The sequence below is a fragment of the Ciona intestinalis genome, chromosome 7 (genome assembly GCF_000224145.3).
Source record: "Ciona intestinalis chromosome 7, KH, whole genome shotgun sequence".
NCBI classification, from domain to species: Eukaryota; Metazoa; Chordata; class Ascidiacea; order Phlebobranchia; family Cionidae; genus Ciona; species Ciona intestinalis.
The window spans coordinates 1776848-1797650 of NC_020172.2; the positions used below are offsets into that span (position 1 = coordinate 1776848).

The window sequence follows — 20803 nt, forward strand, 5'->3', positions numbered from 1 at the left end:
GCACACTGAACTTAAAATTACGATTTGAGAATTTGGTTAGCAGGCATATGCAGTAGGGTGGGGGAAGACGGGACACCTTTTCATCCTAGTTTCTCGTCTTATTTGGTTGTAAACAAAAACCATTCAAAGAATTAGAAAACTGTATCCTTACGACTCACATAGATCGTTGTTAGTTGTTTAAAACATGATCAGGATATTTAAATATCAGGTGCTTAAGGTCTCCCATCTTTTTCCACCCTACTATATATAATAGGATGGGGGAAGATGGGTAAGCTTTTCATTTTATTTTTTCTTCTCAATTGGTGGAAACAAAGAGCACGCAAAGCATTATTAAACTGTACCCTCGTGACTCCCATAGACCGGTGTCGATTGTTTTAAACACCATCAGGATATTTGGATATTACGTGCTGAAGGTGTCCTATCTTCCCCTAGTGTACTGAATATATAGTACGGTGGGGTAAAATGAGTTACATTTAGCACATAATATTTCCCAATCGTGTTTTCAATCATTGTCCTAACTTAATCATTGTCCTCACTTATAACTGGCATAAATTTATTTAGTTCATAATTAAATCACTTAATAGCCAAACACATTGCAATTTCTTTGGTCGTCTTTGTTTATATTTTAGTGCGGTGAAAAAAACTGCAACTTGTGGACATACGCACAATTTAGCTAAAATTTTTAATTAGTTTGGAACTAAAGAAATGGCATGAAAAGGTCACTTTTAAATACAGTAACACATACATAGAAAACTGTAGGCGTGAATGCATAACTAACTGCGATTCAAAACTGGTAAAAACGCTCACGTTATTTTACCGTTGTGTGGAATAAATATTAAAAATGTACATTAAAAAGTTAAACGAGCAAGTTAAAATGTAGTGTGCACAGCACACAAACGTACGCATCGCGTTTTGACCTGGATTCCAGGGGAAATTGCCTAAAACGACAAACATAAACTGAACTGTAAAGTGTAAAGCTTCTTTTCAAAATGGTACTATTAAAAAGAGTCAAAGAGAAAATAGAACAGAGGAAATATTGCTTTGTCTTACAGGTTACCGAGACCGATTCAGGTAAAAAGTTTTAAAAAGACAGGCATACAAAAGTCAAGTTATTTAAACATAGACGATTTTTCATGCGTGAAATACATGATCCTCGTCGTCCCTTGAAGTACAAGGTGTATGTGATGATCCAAATGAGCCTGAGCGTAACCGCCTTCTTGCGCGCTGGTGTTTTCTGTCTACCCAGTTTATAACACTAGCGTATGACGCGCATAATATCATGATACCGGCAACCGCTATAAGCACAGCCAAAGGCGTGAAGTTGATCATAGGCCCATAGTTAAAGTTCTCTCCCGGTTTAAGAAAAGTATCTAGTAAAGATTTTGAGTTGTTGCTTTTGACCACATTCCAACGTGGCGTGACGTCAGTTGACATAAACGATGACGTCATCCGACGTGACGCAACAGAGCGTGAAAGGTTTTCTTCGAAGTAAACGTATTGCTTCCGTTTCTCATGCGTGATATGCTGTATTCATTAAGTAACTAGACTTCTGTTCGCTTGGGCACACAGAATAATTCTTTAGTATACTAAACCCGGTTCTGAAATATAGTAAAACATATGTAAGTTGTGTATTACATCGTACTAGTACAAAATCTTGTCCGCATATACCTAACATAACAATATTAAACAGTAGAGTGCTTTCATTAAACATTTTTGTAGAAAATTGCGTCTGAATTTTTACCTACATTTCTCTACATCGGTCGGTATTCTCCCTAACTAATTCTAAGGCCGTCATGCGTCGCTTGTTCGTAATTTTCCATTCTATCGGCCTTACCAACGCTGTGTGACTACTAATTGTCCTTCCGAATCGAAAATAAAGACACATAATAATAAACGTCACAAAGCATGAATAACAATAAACTGACGTATATGGATTCCCCCAATTAGTAACGCTAGTGCTGGAAAACGTAGTTTGTGCTACAGTCTATGCAAATACTATTGGTCAAAATCATTTGATGAACAAGACAACAAAAGCTATAGCACAAAACTTGGGGTGGTAGGTATAAAGTAGACTGTACTATTTCTTTTTATTAAGTTTCCAGTTCAGTACATTTGCCTGGGTCGATGTTGTTTTGACTGTTGCACCTCGGGCGTTTAAACTAACTCCGTGTCATTTGTACCTTGACCGACATTATACATATATTCCGTACACTGTAATAGGAATAACTGTAATGGGGAAATTGCTAACATTTGTAGGGCAAATAGAACTGGCCTGAAAAGGGCAACGTCATTCTCTAACTTTCTTAGCTCTGTCTAGTGTCTGTTCGTAAGGTAAACTACTGCACATAAGAATTCGAACCATGTACTCTAATCAGGACTTTCCGCCACAAACTTTTTCTCTTACTGCAAAGACGAAGAGCTAAAGAGCTTTTTCACTACAACGCAGGCAACGAAAGAACCGCTCAGCTAAATTTTCTACTTGACCAAATGCCTTTGGCTATTTCGCACCAAAGTCATTAGAAAACCATGGCTCAGTTTCGCAAGTCATTCTTTTGACAAACTTTTAAAATTGTTACAAATAGAATTCGTAATACTTCCAACCTATTTAATATGAAGTTCCTGCAAAAAGCTAATTCGGACCATTAAACGCATATTGAATCCGGCCTTAAATTGTATAAAACGGTTAAATCTAATAAACACTTAAAGGTTATTTATTTTTAAACTGATAGCGCCTGTATAGCGTTAAGATGGATTCTGCGTACCGTTTGTTGAAACCATGTAACAATACAGGGGTTTTCCTGTAAAACGCTTGCAGGTAAACAACGTATAAAGGTTGAAGCATCGTCTTAAGCTGCATATATAATATCACATATTATCATTTCTTTTGAACGTGATGATATTTATTATCACATAGTGGGGTGGGGGAAATGGGACACCTTTAGCACATAATACCAAAATATCCTGATCGTGTTTTAAACAATTAACAACAGTCTAGGGGAGCCGTGAGGATACAGTTTTATAATGTATTGAATGTTCTTTGTTTACTAACAAACGGGACAAGAAAATATAATCAAAAGGTGTCCCATCTTCCCCTACGCTACTATAACTTGGTTTTAAAAACAAACAAATACTGGATCGTGGTAGAAATCCATTTTAATTAACTTGTTCAATTGTTTATTTGACCTAATTACATCCTAGTACTATAAGAGTTCGTGTACTTTATAAAGTAAAGGCCTGGTCTCATATCAGTAGTTGTGGGTCTGTATCCTTTCCACGCATTGTCCGAACATTTCACGCAGAGAAATTATGCGGCAAACATAAGTATATCATTATTATAGAAGAATGGGAAGTTGAATAAACCAGAAAATATTGTTCGCTTTGCTGTATGCTGCCACCATGCGGCCATTCTACTTAAGAATTAATCTGAATCAAAATATATTTTTTTCGTGTTATGCTTTATAATAGGGATTAATAATGTTTTTTTATTCCTAATTTGATTACCCCAGTCATTACCCCAGTTTTGGGCATGTAATTTGTATTTCCGCAACATAGTCATTGAACCGTCGTCCTCGGACGACAATCGTCCTTCATTTACGTTCGATTCAATTGAATTTTCGAATGCGTCAAACCTCCTCTAAGCAGTCACCGCTAATTCGAACGTCTTTAACAGCCGATAAACAAGGTTATTACAATCATATTATCCCAGCGCCAATCCTCGCTTGTGCCTGGATGCCGTTTTTCTTTCTTTCTAACAACTGACCCAGCAATTGCTGAATGCTTGTACCAAAATGATGAATGAGTCTCCGATGTGCGGCCGATCTAATTCTCTTCTGGTCTGTCGTCAATTACGAACGATTTCCGTCGCTCATTGCGGGGCGTCTACCCCTAGGGAGAAGCGTGCGCCACAAATCGTAACGCTTGTTTCGTCTCCTATGATGATTATTTTAATATCAAAATTTGCGTATACTTTAAATCTGTTTTGTAGCAATTGAATTTTGTTCAACTGGATTTAAGTTTCGGTATTTGATAACATATTAGGGAGTTGTAATTTATATAATTTTGTTCCTTTTTTACTACAGTTCTATTGTAACCTATAGTACAAATACATTTTGTTCATAAATTAAATGTGGGATGTAGCTGTCTTTTCGTTTTCATTAATTACTTAAAAAGTTTTTTAATCAACCCCGAAAGCGCTGCGAAACAAAGCGGAATGGAAGATTGCCATATTATGAATATACAATACTATATGATAGGAAGGGATATATAGTGGGGTGGGGAAGATGGGACACCTTTGGCACAAAATATATAAATATCCTGATCGTGTTTTAAACAATTAACAACGGTCTATTAAAGTCGCGAGGAAAAGATTTTATAATTCTTTGAATGTTTTTTGTTTACTACCAAAGTGTACGAGAAAATAGAATGAAAAGGTGTCCCATCTTCCCCCATCCTACTATACTATAGGGTAAAATGGGATACCGTTGGCACTAAATTATAATGTTTCTTGACCGTGTTTTGAACAATTAACAACACTACTTTAGAGTCACGTGGTACATCAGGTATATTTTTCTATAAGTTATCTTTGTTAACTATTAAATGTGACGAAAAATGATAATAAAATATGTCCTTACACCCCACCCTATATATACTTTATTGGAATATGTCTTATAATAAATACGTATTTTAATTTAAGCTGTAACAGAAGCGACTAACTGACGTTTTAATGCGATTCAATTTAAGTTGCAGATTATGTAAAAAATTAAACGTTAGGATATTTAATAAAATACCAGTGATTATTTCCACACCAATACGTCTAGTAAATGTTAATTGTATTGCTGACACGCGACTATTCATAGTTTAAATTTACTAACACGGATTCAAATCTTAACAAACACTTAACAAAAATCTTACTAAAACTGCTTTATTTGAAAAATTTTTACCGTTTCTTTACGTAAAATGGTTATTTTATTCTTTTTTTTTTTATTTTGTTTACAACTTTTGTTAATGGTGAAATAGGAAAGGAACAGTATATGCTTATGTTACATTTAACGGTTACCGTTTCTCTAAAACAAAATGGAAGAAACTAAATCGATTCTGTTCCATAGCAATCGCATTTAGAAAAAAAAGACATTTTACAAAACATATACAACTGGGGTACATAGATAGACAAGCGGTTATTTACAATTGTTCGATGCAAAATAAAATGAAAAATATATTCGGTAACTTAACTAATACAAAGCGATTACAAATTCAAATTCGATGTATTTTTTTCACCTTATAATGCGTAATAAACAAGTCTTATACCATGGTGCAATGAAATGAAATAATACTCAGAACAAAATTGTTGTATTTACGTTTTGATCGATATTTTTCCAATTAGAGTGACATAAAAATACGAAAAGTTGTTTTTTTCCAACTATTCATCCTGCTTTTGCGTCCTATGGTTGTACAATCCTTGTGCAATCAGCTGCATTGCAAGCTCGTTCTTGACTCCGCTTGTCTTCTTTACTTTTGCTCTCTTATTTTGAAACCAAACTGTATAAGTAATTTTATTTGTTAGTGGGATGAGAACATGTGCTCAGTTGGGGTAAGATAAATTCATTTTCTAAGAACATCGACAGAGTTTAATAAGCTTATCGTCACAACTCCAAAATGGCATTGTTAAATATTAAAAACACGATTAGAAAATAAGGATTTCGGTACTAACAGTACTATAAGTTAGCTGTTTTAACAGTATGATGACGTGTTGTTATATTTTTACAAACACAAATTGTGCCAACCTTTTATTTGCGAGACTGATAAACCAAGTTTTTCCGACACTCGTACTCTCCTGTCTTCGGTCAAATACTGACTTTTCTCAAATTCCACCTGCAACAAGAATCTAAACTTACATAATGCACTTATATCGGTGAGCATAACCAATGTACAGTTCGGTGCGCAATCAGTTTGGTTAATATATCTTTATTTATATAAATATGAAACAAAAAGAATTTTAGCAACAGTTACTATTTGCTGTTAAAATCAACTGTTACCAACCTGTAAATAATCAAGCTGTTCCGGGGAGAATGCGGTTCTTGCTCGTTTATCCAATGACTCAGCACCCGTGTCCTTGCTTTTGCATTTCCGCTTTACTCTACGGGTTCTTGGGCCTAAAATATTTTCAAATATAAAATTCATTTATTTTGTTTCAGTATCAAGTACTACAAAATGCGTAACCGAGAAAAATCAACTTCAACGAATTAAAATCTGTAAGATACAGTGTATAATGTGGGAAGACGGGGCACCATTAACACATAATATTCAAGTATCCTGATCCTGTTTTAAACACTTGACAACGGTCTATGGCAGTCGTGAGAATACGGTTTTATAATTCTTTAAAATGTTCTTTGTTTACTACAAAATGGGTCGAGAAAATAAAATTAAAATGTGTCCCATTTTCCCTCACACCACTATATATTGATTCTGAATGTTATTTTGTTACGTGAATCGTCCAACTTCATAAGTCAAATCGGAGTTAGATCCACGGAATTTATCTTTATTTTGTGTCAGATACCACGGATCTAATTTTAAATGTAAAACCATGCGTAGTCTTACCTGCGGACGGTCGGTCAGAATACCGAGTACAATAAACCCATGCAGGCCAAAGTGTTTTCTTTTCTTCCTCGGTTCCTGATGTTGGTTGCTGGTTTCCTGTAGCTAAAGATCGTCTGCTGTTTGGGGATTGATTATCCTCGGCTAATTTTTCATCACTTGATATGAGCGACCGTTTTGGTGTCGAATGCGCGCGCGGTAGTTCTTTGTGAAAGTTTGCTGGATAGTCGACATTTTGCGACAGTCGGTTGAGGCTCGCTAGGGGGTCGTCTTGGCTTTTGGTAAGCGTATCATCTTTGTTTGATAAATCGTTTTTCGGATCACGCACATCGTTTATCGGATTCCATAAAGATTTCTTTGTTTGATTCCTCTTAACTTCATTTATCTCCGCCAGACTACGAATGCTCGGGACTTCGCAATTCTGTGCGGGATATGCGTCACCATATTCCCGCGGGCCGCTGGGGTATAGCTGTCGCCATTGCAGAATGCTCTGCGCAAACAAATGCAGTTGCAAGTTAAAACTGGTTATGTCTATCTTGCTTTGTGCTGCCGGAGATTGTACTTGATGTGCGACTCCGGTATATTCCCGTGTCGGTTGTGTCCATCCAGTATGAGTGTTGTTATATTTTTCCACTTCGCCTTTTTGAGGATTTTTGTTCAATGGTAAACTCCTTAAAATTGTGTCAATGTAAAAGTTGGGCAACCTTGTATTTCGCTTCATTTTAAATTCACCACCCGCCTTGGTCTTTGGAAATAAAACACTTTTATAGCGGTGTTGTTTTACGATTACTACTTAAACGGCTAAAATAATTTCGAAAGTAAAAAAAGAGTTACCATTTTGAAATAGTTTAGTAGAAAAATAGTATTTTTCTTATTAAAAAATAAGGGAATATACTCGCTCTGCCTTTGCGCGAAAAAATAATTGGCGTTCAGAATTAATGGATCAAAATATATTAAATCAGAAGTAATCATAAATTAAGTCCAACCAACAATATCTAATACAAAGACAGATATTTTACCAAGATTCACAAGTATCTAATTTAAATAAATTCAACTTGAATCTTTCAGGAATAATTAATATTACGCTTAAAGTTTACACATCATTTACGTCCTTCACATAAATATACTTCGTCACAGGCGAGTATGCTGTAACTGACTTGTGATCACTAGGAACGCCGCTTCCAATCTGAGCTTCCTCCTTTTTCTTGAGTTCCGCCATTTTGTAAAATTCGTTGACTCGGTTAAACCGATTGCGTAATCGTTCTCAAGAAGCGTGAAATGTCATTTTGTGAATTCTGAACAAATTAAAAGGAAAATATTTGTTGCTGAACTAGGCTATTAAATCGTTGAATTATTTGTATAAATTAAGTAGCGAAATACACATTATTTAAACTTTATTCTCGGGTACATACAAAACACTGTAATTTGGTTTGAGCTGCTTGTACAATAAGAGCTTTTTTCTGATCAATTTATTGTTGTGGCACTAATGATGGTGGTCTGTAATCAATACGTGTAAGGTGCTCTTAAGGTTTGCTGATTTGAGGTGTAGTTTGTTCCATCTTTAGATTTCTAAATTCAGTGTTATAGCGGCGTGCCCGTTTTGTATATAGTAGTGTTGGGGTAAAATGGGACACCGTTTTACTCTATTTTCTCGTCTTATTTAGTAGTAATCAAATAACATTCAAAGAAATATAAAACCGTATTCTTACGACTACCATTGACCGTTGGTAATTGTTTAAAACAAGATCAGGGTATTCGGATATTCTGGGCTAAAGGTGTCCCGTCTCCCCCCACCACCAAAAAATGTTATTAATTGTTAAAATACGATTGGAGTAGAATATTATTAGCTGACGGTATTCATTCGACTCAGCAGTGTATCGCCTTCTCCTATATACCGCCCACTCCAATACACCAACAAAACTTTGACCCCGGAAATGTTCAAGTACTTCATTTAAGCGTATAACATTCAATCTGGCTGCGTTAATCACTATCTGGTTCAATTTTAGCCATGTTAAACATCATTCCTATGGGAGTTGGGGTGACTTTGTTCTTGTGTGTTGTCTCAGTGACAAATTTGAAATTAAGTAACTTAAGAGTTCTAATCCAGATTGGATTTTGAATTCCCTACCGTGGCGCAATCGGAACGACCGCAGAATTAATCGAGAATTAAACGACGCTTCAATTAATATTGGCCAAAGTTCACAACTGGCATTATAGATTGGAGTTCATCACACTTTTGCCAGCAGATCGGTTTGAATTTGCAAATGGTCAGAAATCTAGCGATTGTTCAAACTGTAGTTAACTTTCGCTGCATTAAATTCTCATTCGTCGGATGAACAATGTGTGTGTTTAAACCCACAAAAAACTTGTGGAATAATTTGACGTACATCATCGTTCATTATCGCGAACTATCGAAGCGCACACGCCCAACAACGACCCGGAACAATCGTTGCCACTTTTCCTATAGATCAGTTCACATTTAGAGCAGTAATTAGCGATTGATTTAACACGATGCTGTGGGAATTTAGGCGGCGTGTGTTTGTCTGATAAATGTGACCTTTCACGGTTCGTTCTAAGTGTTATGATAGACGTGTTTCGCGAATTGTTTGATAAATATAGTAGGGTGGGGGAAGATGGGACACCTTTTCATTCAATTTTCTTGACCCAGTTGGTACTCACTTGGTAGTAAACAAAAACATACAAAGAATTATAAAACTGCATCCTCACGACTCCCAGACCGTTGTTAGTTCTTTAAAAGACGATCAGGATATTCGGATATTATGTGCTAAACGTGTCCCATCTTTCCCCACTCTACTATATATGACATGGCTTATTTAATGTAACTATAGACATTTATGACTGAGTTTATCCTAAATAATACAAATAAAAAGGTGCGAGCCACAAAACTTTTAACTTAAAACACATAAACTATAAACGCATATATGCCCTGTGAGACCAGTTATCGCACAATAAATGACAGCAAGCAATAATTTTTATTTGGCTTCTGTAATTTGCACTGTATTCACGTTAAACATGACGGAAAAGATGTTGTTGGCAACTATGTATATGATGCATAGTTTTCTTATGGAGAGGAAGGCATCTCGATCATATTGTTGCAGCGATCAGTTGAACAGCAAAACAGGCAAACGTGCAACTGAAATAACAAGTATATATAAATTTAAAGTTTTAGAGACACTATTTTTTGTAAATTAGTTTAAAAAATACAGACACGCGCATTTTTATTTATTTTTTTGTGTACATTTTACGGCTAGTGTAATGTAGGACTAAACTTCACATACCTTGTTTCTGTATGACAGACCACTATAACATTGGAACTCATTGACGACATCTGTTTGAGAAAAGCAAGCTTTTGTGTTGTGGCATTTCTTCTCAATCATCAATTCGTTCTCTCTTTTAACAATGTCAGTTCTGCAAGACTTATGGAAGATATTAGTTTAGTGGTCTCGTTGGTTAACTTGTACATTACATATTCAAGAACTGTCGTTATGTAAAGACGTTGTCAAAATAGTATTAACACATAAATCACAGCATTAAGTTAAGAAGTCCCCAACTTTAACTTAACGATACTGGTTTGTATATAGCTATAAAGTGCTTGAAAATCGTATATAGACTGTACGTATATGCCAGTTAAGTAAGATAAAATATGTTTCTATTCCCATTTCTCGCTAAACTTAATATTACCTTAAAAAAAGAAAATGGCCATGTAAATTGTTTATTATGCGATTACGAAATATGGAAGTGTTTATTCTACCGCCCAGTACTATAGTATGGGGTGGAGGAAGATGGAACACCTTATCATTATATTTTCTCGTCCCATTTGGTAGTAAACAAAAAACGTTCAAAGAATTATAAAACTGTTTCCTTAAGACTCCCAAACCGTTGTTAATTGTTCCCCCACCCTACTCTATGTATATACATGTGTGTGTTATTGGTAATAAAGATAATTCACATACCTCTCCCATTGCGCACAATTGTTCTTCGAAATTGGTTGCGTTTATAATTGTACCCGAACTTCTTCCAACGTAACACGTGACCGGGGGAGCCGGAGTAACTGCAATGATATAGGCGTGATGTTAATCTGATTTATAGCATAGTATAATGCTGCTTGTGTAAGTGTATTAAGGGGATAGGCTTATTCTAGCAAAGGCGCCATATTGGTGTTTCTACTGCTGATTCCGATCACTATGGAGATTTATAACTGCTTAGCCTCAAGCACTATTTTTCAAATGGCTACATTTAAATCGTAAAAACCGTAATTAAATGGTTTAAAACCTAAACCATAACCCACCTGCTCCCAAAGTAAACCCAATAAGTAGGGATACTGAAACAAGCGACAAAAACTTCATATTTTCAGGTGAATACGAAAAGTTCTGTTTACTCTTATCGACACGACAGTTGCTGTTGGCTTATACGATAATCAGATGGTTAATCCGGTTGCATTTATAAGCTTGTGGTCGCCACAAACCGCCAATGAGACAGAGACGCGTTATACACGTTGCAATTTGTAATACTAAACTCAAACTCGTCAACGATATTTTGCCCTAAAGCAAAGTTAGAAAATTGAACTGTCAGAAAATTGAAAAGATCGCAAATCTGATCGCCCGTTATCACCTTAGGTGTTATAATTGTTCTCGTTCATGTTATTGATTCGTATTTAACAGAGTCAACGAACTGTTACACAACCCAAACTTTGGCGTACCTTAGGATGTAGTAGGGTGGGGGGAGGGGTAAGATGGGACATGTTTTTACTTTCTTTTCACGTCCCATCTGGTAGTAAGCGAAAATAATTCAAAGAATCATATAACCCTATTCTCGTGACTCAATGTTGATTGATAAAACAAACGCCTATATTAAATTTCGTTTTACAGCGTAAAACTTACGGTAACACTTTAAGCCACAGCTCGTCAACATTCGTCATGACATTAGCAGCTGGGTACGTGCAGAGACATAGAAATACTGAGTAGACCAACCCATTGTTACGTAAAAGACAAATTGAACGACAATTTATGTCCAAAATAACACAGTAGGTATAGGCAAAATGTATGTTTTTCGCTAAATTACAGAAAAACTTAAGCCTAAAAACAAATTTAAAGATTGAAAAATGTGAAAATAATGTGTTATTTGTTTTTTTTGTATCAAAAAAAAAGTTAAAATGGAATTAGAAGCGGTTGATTTGTGATATTTTAGTTATTTAATGCGCCTAAATTTAAACATTTTTTCTAAAAAAATGTTTGGTAAGGTAAATTAAAGCTGTATTACACCTTTCCACAAAAGGAAAGCACAAACAAAACCTAACAAGTTTGTTTAAACCCATTGCCAAGTTTACCCTTTTGCTCTTTTTTGGACACAAAGACGGCAGTTGGACTACTCGGTGTTTATATGACCCCGGGAACGTGCAACAAAAAATCCACAAATAAATATCGTCCCCAAAATGAGCCGAATAAAATTACCCACAATTCCATTTCGCGCGGACACCGCCGCATGTGTCGCAACCAAGCGCACTTTCTGCGATCTTGCTTTTGTGGTTCTTGTTTTATGCGCGTAATTAGCTAGGAAAGCAAACGATTTCCGAGAAGAAAATTTAGTTTGGCTGCAGTGCAGTGTGGTAAATAAAATGCATGTGGAAGTTTTAATACGTTAAGGAAAGCAAAAGTCAAGATTTAGCAAATTTAAGTTGGACGCGAACACGTGTTACTTCGTATTTTACTTTAACAATTCAGTAAATAGATTAACTTAGAGGCTTACGTTGCGATCGATAGAATCTGACAGAAGCGTTTGGTTACCGTTAATAATGTGTGATTAAAACGATACAGGAACAAATTGTTTGCTACGTTATAACGAACATTTTATATTCCAGCTTTTTGACTGCTTTTTATATATTGTAGTTTTCTGAATTTTGCTACTGTAAGTTTTGTCATGAACAATTTGAACATGAATTTTCCGCAACAACAGCAGGTGCAACCACAACCTCAGGAGGATGAGGCTTATCCTAAAACTTTGTAAGCATTTGCAATTTTACATTAATGTTTCTAAATTGATTGGATTTTTATTATATATATTTATTGTAGGCTGTTCATCAGTTCTATTTTGTATAAGCTGTTTGGGTAGCCTTGAAGCAAAATTTGCTCATTAAACTACACATTAACCTAGACATTGTAACAAAATATATAATATTTTAAGCTTTTGATTTGTAGCAAAAACTCTGTTGTTTAACCTGTTATTTATAACATTAACTTAATTATTTGTTTATTACTTCCTGGAGTTCCTGCCTACATATTTTTCAACAGCGGATAACTTATATTTCAATCTAATCAAGGCACCAAAGCAGATCGCATATTGCGATTATACAGTTGTTGCGACTTGTTTTTATTATTTTCTGTCTTAATAGCAACACTGTTGTGTAGCTTCCTGCACTAACCATTTGCGATGGTTAACGTAAAACTGCAAATGTTTAATTTGTTACGAAACTTCTATGTTCTAAATCATGGACTTGAAAATGGGTATTGTGATGCAAATATTTTATGTGTCTGTTCTCACTGTATCATAAACAATCTGTTGATCAATTGCCAATATGACGCTAATCAATGTATGAATCTGTGGTATTTTGTTTGTAATTTTACGATAGATTTAAGAATACTTTTGATTAAAACGGCTTTAAGGTTAGGTTTTGCATTTCTTTTGCTGCTAATTCCTATTCTCATGACCAACCTATTATTTCTGTGACATGTGCACCTGCGATTTTGTTTATAAACCCACACTATAATTTGTCCCATACATGCTAATTAATTTAACAAAATAAAAAATTTGTCTCACAATTCGTTTGATATTTTAATATTGCTGGTAAATGAACATTGTTTGTGCACATATTTTTCATGATCGAAAAATATCCGCCTGGGTGTAAGCTGGCCATAAAGCATAGTAAATAGTTATCGATAATCTATGAGTTTTTTGTATATATATACATTTAACTAACTAACAACAGAATGAACAAATGACATTATTTGCACCACTGCTATTTCTCTACCATACACATTCAAAAGTGACATCCACTTTTTACTTCCTCTTTTTCAAAACAAGGCAGATTCATTAGAATTGAGCTGTTAAATGAATTTTTAGTTAAGGAAATTAGAAAACTACAGCAACTCATTAATTTTGTAATTTATTGTAATTTCATATTTATTTTTTTCAAGCAATTACCTATCTTTTCATATTTTTACATAAAGAAAAAAGTGTATGTTTGTTGATCCTCTGTGTTGCTGATCACTGTTGAGAATCTTCTTTGTTGTATATATATAAATGAATAAGTTGATCAACAATTTGTTTTGAGATAAAATTTTTACCAATGGTGTCTTACCCGTTTAATTGTTTTTAAATTTAAATACACTAGTAAAATAGGCTGGTGGAAAGGTTATATATTTACCATTAACAAGAGCACATTAGTTTATAGTTTGTGTACATTAAACTCTAACGAAGATTTCTCTGTAATTGTAGCTTGTGTAATGAAACAAGCTTTACTTTTTAAATGCTTGAACCAACTGCCTGGGGGTTTTAAGTTGTGTAACGTTCCTACTTAGTGGCTGTTGCTGTAGTGAAACGTGACAATGTTCAACTTAACGTTTTCACTTCCACAACATGAATATAAACACTAGCCTAACTTTTCCATATGGTGAGCAACAACATGTACATGGTTTTGCTGCCACAGAGTTTTCCTGTAAGGGTATATACAAAGATACATAAGGTCTATATTATAATATTAACTGAAGTTGTGTTACAACTTGTAAGTTTGTTTGATTTCTGTTTTGTTTTTAAAACTGAGTTAACTTATTTTTAAAACTGAGTTAAAGGAAACTTCTAGTATTTTTTGTTTTCTATTTGCCAAGTTTGTATTAAATGCAGTTATGTTATACTTAAAAGCGTGTTATTTCTTGATTTGCTGATGTGTTAGTGTGCTGTACAATGTGTGACTCGTTTAATATAATTTCCTGTCTTCCTAACACCCAAAAGTTTCACTTCGTAGCTTCCAACTCCTTCAGCCATATCTAACTGTTTATACAAACATAGTTTAGAATACCACCAGTTACAGCTATATGTAAAATGTCAGTTCTTGCGGTGTGTTGGTGGTAAGAAAACCTAGGTTTGCATCATTCAATGTCATTTCCATAGGTTACTACAGTTAAATAGTGGAAACATTATTTACCCCAACCTATTCAGTGTAGTGTATAAAACCTACCCTTTCCGACATTGAATTAATTAACTTGCTCCCCTACCCATTCTTATTATCTTACCAGCTTAACAGGGCTACCCTATAATTAAGTTATTAAATGTGAGATTTAATCTCTCTGCATCAACATTGGTTTAATCTGTTATACCTTGTAGGTATGTTGGAAACCTGGACCCGCTTGTTTCTGAATCATTGATAATGGAGTTGTTTTGTGTGATTGGACCTTGCAAAAGTTGCAAGATGATAACGGATGTAAGTATCATGATATCTGTAATATTACCACTTTTTGTACTATTTTATGCTTATACTTATCATTAAATATAAAACAATGCTACTACAGGTGAATAATAGTGCATCAAATATTTTAATTCTAAAGTTTGTGCGTTTATACTGCGTCTTATTACACACACATAAATTGTAGGCCCACTGTTATGTTCTGTCATTTAGTGTGTTAAACCACCTTTACCAAACACTAAACAGTAAAAAAAATTATGTCTGGAAATTGTTATTACATTCTATCCTTGCTCAACGCTTTATAAAACAAGGAATTCTTAATTTCCAGCCTGCTGGTGGTGATCCATACTGCTTTGTTGAGTTCTACGAGCATAGTCATGCACTTGCAGCTCATGGAGCCATGAACCAAAGAAAGATCCTTGGAAAAGTAAATTGAATTTAATCCAAGAAGATTAACCTTAATTACATTCAAATTTGTTTTGCATTTGCTTGGCGCGTTTATTTTAGTATTTTTGTTGCAAAATTACTAAAAAAAGTGTGGTTACATATTTCACATTACTATAATGTTTGTTTTTTTATAGGAAATTAGAGTGAACTGGGCAACTCGTCCTTCTAACAAAAGAGATACAAGCAGTAAGTCTTTATTTCGTTTGCACTTTATAAAATTGGTTGAAGTAACACTTAAGAAATATTCAATATGTGTGGTGACTAGCTACAATGTGCTTCATACGCACACATGTTGGCACAGCACACATGCTATTTATAGATCAATACGGTTCCAATGTATTGTACTTATACCACAAAGTGTTTCTCTCCACTGACACATTCCCATTGTAAATCACCCTGTATGTTCCCAGACCATCACCACATATTTGTTGGCGATTTGGCACCAGAAACAACGTCCGATGACCTGAAAACTTACTTCAGCAGAATTGGAATTGTTTCGTAAGTTGTTTTGTTATTGTTTTTAACATAACTGTCTGTGTGACTGTATTTTCTTGGAATTTCAGTGACGCTCGTGTAATGAGAGATCTTCAAACCAACAAGTCTAAAGGATATGGATTTGTTTCATTTGTTAACTACCAGGTACATTTTGTCAAATATTTGCATTTAATTTTGCCACCTGAGCTTTTCCAAGTATCTTCACAAAATTTCGATACATTATTTCCATGGCAGCATTATCATGCTTAAGTATAAACTGAAATATTAGTTGGACACCAGAATTTGTATTTGTAAAAATCCTCCAGTTCTTCGCATAACGATGTGAGAAAATTTTAAAAACAATGTTTAATGAATATATATATACAATAATTATATATGAATGTATTTTTCTTACATAAAAAAATTAAAATTTTTCACGTAACTGTTTCATAACCATGAACTGGATAATTCTTCTACAATTAACCTATTAGAGGGAGAATAAAATTTAATACTAAAATTTTTAATAATTTAATACTTGATGCAACTGCAGGATGCACAAGACATTGTAGAAAAGAAACGAATTATTCCTGATGCTTTACATGGTCGACAAGTTCGTTGTAACTGGGCTGCAAGGAAGGGAGGTCAAACAGGTGGAAGAACTTGTGAGTTTTCAATATTAAATATGAGCAGAACAATGAATTTGCATGAATAAAACAAAACATGAGTAACTACTGAAAGTGTATAAAAACGTGGAAAATATGTAGAGTTTGTAATAAAGTAAACACATTCACACAATATGCTAAATTTTACCTACGTCAGTTCTTTTTTATTGTTCATAACTGCGTTCTAGTAAAAGCCAATATATTTATATATAGACTTAAATTCTGGCTGGTAGTGGTAATACTTCTCAATTTAATTACCATGTTCTTTAAATTTTAGTTCAAAAATTGGAGTTTGCAAATGTGGTGAATCAATCAAGCAATACAAACTGCACAGTTTACCTTGGTGGATGTATGTCTGGTCTAACAGATCAACTGATGCGTGAAACATTTGCTGGATTTGGGAATATTTTGGAAATTCGAGTCTTCCCGGACAAAGGCTATTCATTCATACGGTATGTTAACATATTTACTTTTGATCAAAGTATTCTGGCACCTTGGTTATCTACAGTGGCTTAAATGTCTTAAATTCTCAGCTGCTTACATAGTGCTTGTTAAAAAATTAAAAACAAACAATGTATATATTTGTTTTGTTTTTTTTTTAACTACAATCACTAGCAATCTCACAGTGCTATACAATGTACACTTTCTGAAAACGCTTTTAAAATAATTTTTTAATAGGAGACTAAATTTCAAACTTAAATGTCGCATTTTAAGTGTTTTATCACACTGTATTTTACTTTATTCTGTTTATTAGGTTTGACAATCATACTGACGCAGCCCAAGCAATCACAAATAAGCATGGTTCAACACTGGAGGGTTATACAGTCAAGTGTTCCTGGGGAAAAGAAGGAACTAGTTTGGGAAATTCAAATATTACAAACAACTTTACAAATGGAGTTGGGGTATGTTGTTAAGGCTTTAGTTTTTCTTCGCTGTACATGTAAAACAGAATGTTATTATTTTCTTAGATTTATTTTATTTTATTTTTTTATTGAATATGTGTAAAAGCGAAAGACTTTAATGTGTTTTACGATCAGCAATTTTTTTTACAAAAAAATATATATATTTTTTTAACATATAAGTCAGCTGCCAGTCTTGTTAATGTTAATGATTAAACAGGGAATGGACAACATGCAGATGAACCAGTGGTCACCTGCAGGTGCTGATATGTGGGGGGTTGGTCAACAACAACAACAACAATCTCAACAATATAATCAATGGACAACATGGAGGTAGGAACGAATGGTCGAACTAAGTTCGATCAATTTAATAGATAAGGAATTGTTCTTTGTTTCTACTAAGCTGATCTAAACTTTCATGGTTTATCTATTTTCTGTTTTAATCAGACTGTATGTAATTTGTTAAAAAAATTCTGTGGCATAGTAGGACTTTTACTGTTAATCTGTTATTATACAACAAGCTATTTTGGAACCAAATATGTAGTTTTACTGTTGTCTGAACTTTTATAATTTATTTTATTTGTATGAGAGACCTATAATGCTGGTAGTAAAATATAGGTTTCTTAGCCTCATGTACACTATTAGTTGGACTCTGTTTATGTTTGCTGTATTCACTGTTATGGCGCAACTAGAGTAGAATAGTCCAACTACATAAGTGCTAAATCAGTATCAGACCCACATTCTTGAAACATATCACCGTTATTTTAAATAATGACGTATTTATCCCAGGAACCCAAACCAGCAACAACCACAACAAAACTCATGGAATACGTGGGCACCAAATCAAATGACTCAATCCAACAACACATGGGCCCCACCAAACCAGATGGGGTCAAATAACACATGGACCCCTAATTCAACCAACCAGCAGCAGAATATGAGCGGCCAGCAGGGGCAGGGTAACTCATGGGGGTGGCCAAGCATGGGTCACCAGAATGCTGGGGACGCTTGGGGTTCAAATGGTGGTGACAGAATGTGGAATAACTGGTAAATGCTTATTTTTATTTTGTAATATTTGTGCAAGTAAGAATAGGACAATGATATAAAATCTAATTTATGGAATTTGTTAATTTGATATCAGTTTGGAATTAGCATTATGTTACAAAATTTTGAGCAAGCAAATAAGGGGAAGAAAAAGCTGTTTACCTGCATTAAAGTTGCGTAATGTTCCTGTTTAACTTTGTATTTTCATAGTATGATATTTAAAACTTTTGTTTTCAATTTTCATACCGTCATCGTTATCTCCATGTAGGAACTCCCAAGGTTTCGGAAATCTAACAGCAAACCAAGGTGATAGTCAACCCAACGGTGCGTCTGGTGCTGGAGACCAATCTGCTGCCAATCCTGCTGCTTCCCAAGCAACCAACGGGTTCGGAATTTAATTCTTCCCACTTCACCAATGGGGGGTACCTGTCCTTGTTCAATTTCTATTTAGTTTTTCTTGGCATCCTTAAAATTTCTTTTCTTTTGAATAATGAGTGTTATTTCCAGTCAAAATTTCAAGAGATGCACATGCCCTTTGTTATAGGTGTGTTTAATTTTGTTGAAAATAGTAATTCTGATTTTATCTGTACACATTAATCCTATGAAAGATTTACCAAAGCATATAAAGGTGCTATGTATTAATGAGCTATATCCTAAAAGCACATATAGCTTTAAAATTCCTATATACTAGCCTTGTTTACATTGAGAGAATTGTACATAATCATGTCGAAATTTAATGGCATATGTGGTCCCTATATCTTTTCCTATTTGATATCTATTGAGGTTGAAATTGATGACAAACCTGATGAATTGACAACATTTTGATGCTTTCACCGCCACACTGCTAACTAGCCTTTGGTCACGCTTTTTTCTAATCGACAGCGTGCATGGGCACCTGTCATTTCGCTTCACCTAACAGAGCTGCTAACTTTTTACACCGGATTCAGTAAACATTCGGCCAATCTGTAAATGAAGTTCATTGTTTGCATTTTATCTTGACTTAATACTTGTTTCGTGCACACGTTTAATCATCTAGTTATTTTGTTATTTCTTCTTAATACTACTACATTTTTAGTTATATTCTTTCTACTTCAAATTTGGCCAAGTTTTAATTTTGTTTCATTAGTAATTATTTATTCTTTATTCAATTTAGTTTTAGTCGTACACTGTAATACCCCTTAACATTTGGTTTTTGTCTTTCAGGTTTTTTCTGACATGCAATATTTTGTTTGTTTATCAAAATTTTTCCAATTTTCAACTTCTTTGCCATTTACTCATATCTAACAAACTCGTGACCCCCATGCGTAAAAAGCGCTGCGTTCTGAAACAGATGGTGAACTTTAACACACATTTCCCTTTTTTTTTACTTTTACTTACTAGTATTACCTGCAAACAATCAGCACAGACGATGTTTTGGTCACGCTTCCAAATTTTAGTGACCTGGTTAGTGAACTAACTCGAATTGATACACAACAAAATTCAGCAATGTCAGGCGGTGTTAAGTGAAACTATTTTATTTCAATGCACATGTGCCTTTGTCTGCTTTGAGAATTGAACTAATTTAATTCTGCATGGCTTAGACCCTCACATGAAAAGGCGCTCTTTGAACTTGTTGCTGTTGTCGTGTCATTCGAGATAGCAGGCCCGCAATTAAGAATACTGCCCATGTTGATATATAACATTGTATATAATTAGCTACCGGGACTAGCCCTTTGAAGCTATCCTTGTAAAAATGTGCTTATTGTTTTGCCCAACGTTTTCTAATCAAGATTTGAATTTTAAAAGTTTTTTGTTGCTTTTTTCTTCTTACAATGCTTCGTTTTGTTTTAAATTTCTTTTTCATGTTTTGTTTTGTGTGGTAGTTTGTGTATTGCGAACCATAAAATACCAAATTGAATACTGTTCACAGTTGGTTGTTTGTTTTAATAAAAATAAGATTGGTGACACTTAAAATTCGCTGCATACTTTCCACAGGAAAGTAAGTTTAATGACAGAACGTATTTCTAATTCTTTAATCTTAATCACAGTCCGTATATGGAGTCTGATCTTAATCATTGGATTATTTATTTCTGTCAAGGTAACCTCTAGATTTCATCGAAAGGTTAATCACTATATAAATTGGCTTTATGTACATATATTTACTATCTGTACTTGGCGGTACTCACTTTAATTATCCAAAATACGAGCTCTAAACGTCGCCCCCAACCCTC

The 20803-nt window shown here is 34.5% G+C and overlaps 3 protein-coding genes and 1 long non-coding RNA gene across 5 annotated transcripts; 1 reads left to right on the forward strand and 3 right to left on the reverse strand.

The window, feature by feature from the left end:
* Nucleotides 1–603: 603 nt before the first annotated feature.
* On the reverse strand, nucleotides 604–2365 carry LOC113474387. The gene is made up of 2 exons (XR_003396048.1): nucleotides 1746–2365; nucleotides 604–1598 (listed from the first exon to the last, which is right to left on the reverse strand). It is a non-coding gene; the product is annotated as an uncharacterized LOC113474387 (long non-coding RNA).
* Nucleotides 2366–5242: 2877 nt separating this feature from the next.
* en (En protein) lies at nucleotides 5243–7333 on the reverse strand. Its single transcript, NM_001032479.1, is given in 4 exon segments — nucleotides 5243–5535; nucleotides 5781–5868; nucleotides 6037–6149; nucleotides 6595–7333. Coding segments are annotated over 4 exon segments (1038 nt in total). The 5' UTR covers nucleotides 7313–7333; the 3' UTR covers nucleotides 5243–5416.
* A 2232-nt stretch (nucleotides 7334–9565) lies between these two features.
* LOC100179952 lies at nucleotides 9566–11065 on the reverse strand. The gene is made up of 4 exons (XM_002120691.5): nucleotides 10901–11065; nucleotides 10566–10663; nucleotides 9891–10028; nucleotides 9566–9745 (listed from the first exon to the last, which is right to left on the reverse strand). The coding sequence occupies exons 1-4, from the start codon at nucleotides 10956–10958 to the stop codon at nucleotides 9674–9676; spliced, it is 366 nt and encodes a 121-aa protein (XP_002120727.1). The 5' UTR covers nucleotides 10959–11065; the 3' UTR covers nucleotides 9566–9673.
* A 1394-nt stretch (nucleotides 11066–12459) lies between these two features.
* Nucleotides 12460–20546, forward strand: LOC100184650 (nucleolysin TIAR). 2 transcript variants are annotated; one of them, XM_002121717.5, is made up of 12 exons: nucleotides 12460–12611; nucleotides 14989–15085; nucleotides 15396–15494; nucleotides 15649–15700; nucleotides 15925–16012; nucleotides 16078–16153; nucleotides 16539–16650; nucleotides 16928–17102; nucleotides 17405–17552; nucleotides 17770–17882; nucleotides 18339–18596; nucleotides 18862–20546. In XM_002121717.5, the coding sequence occupies exons 1-12, from the start codon at nucleotides 12529–12531 to the stop codon at nucleotides 18989–18991; spliced, it is 1431 nt and encodes a 476-aa protein (XP_002121753.1). In that variant the 5' UTR covers nucleotides 12460–12528; the 3' UTR covers nucleotides 18992–20546. The 2 variants fall into 2 exon arrangements, with proteins under 2 accessions (XP_002121753.1, XP_018668042.1); XM_018812497.2 differs by having other exon boundaries at nucleotides 16539–16638.
* Nucleotides 20547–20803: the final 257 nt, after the last annotated feature.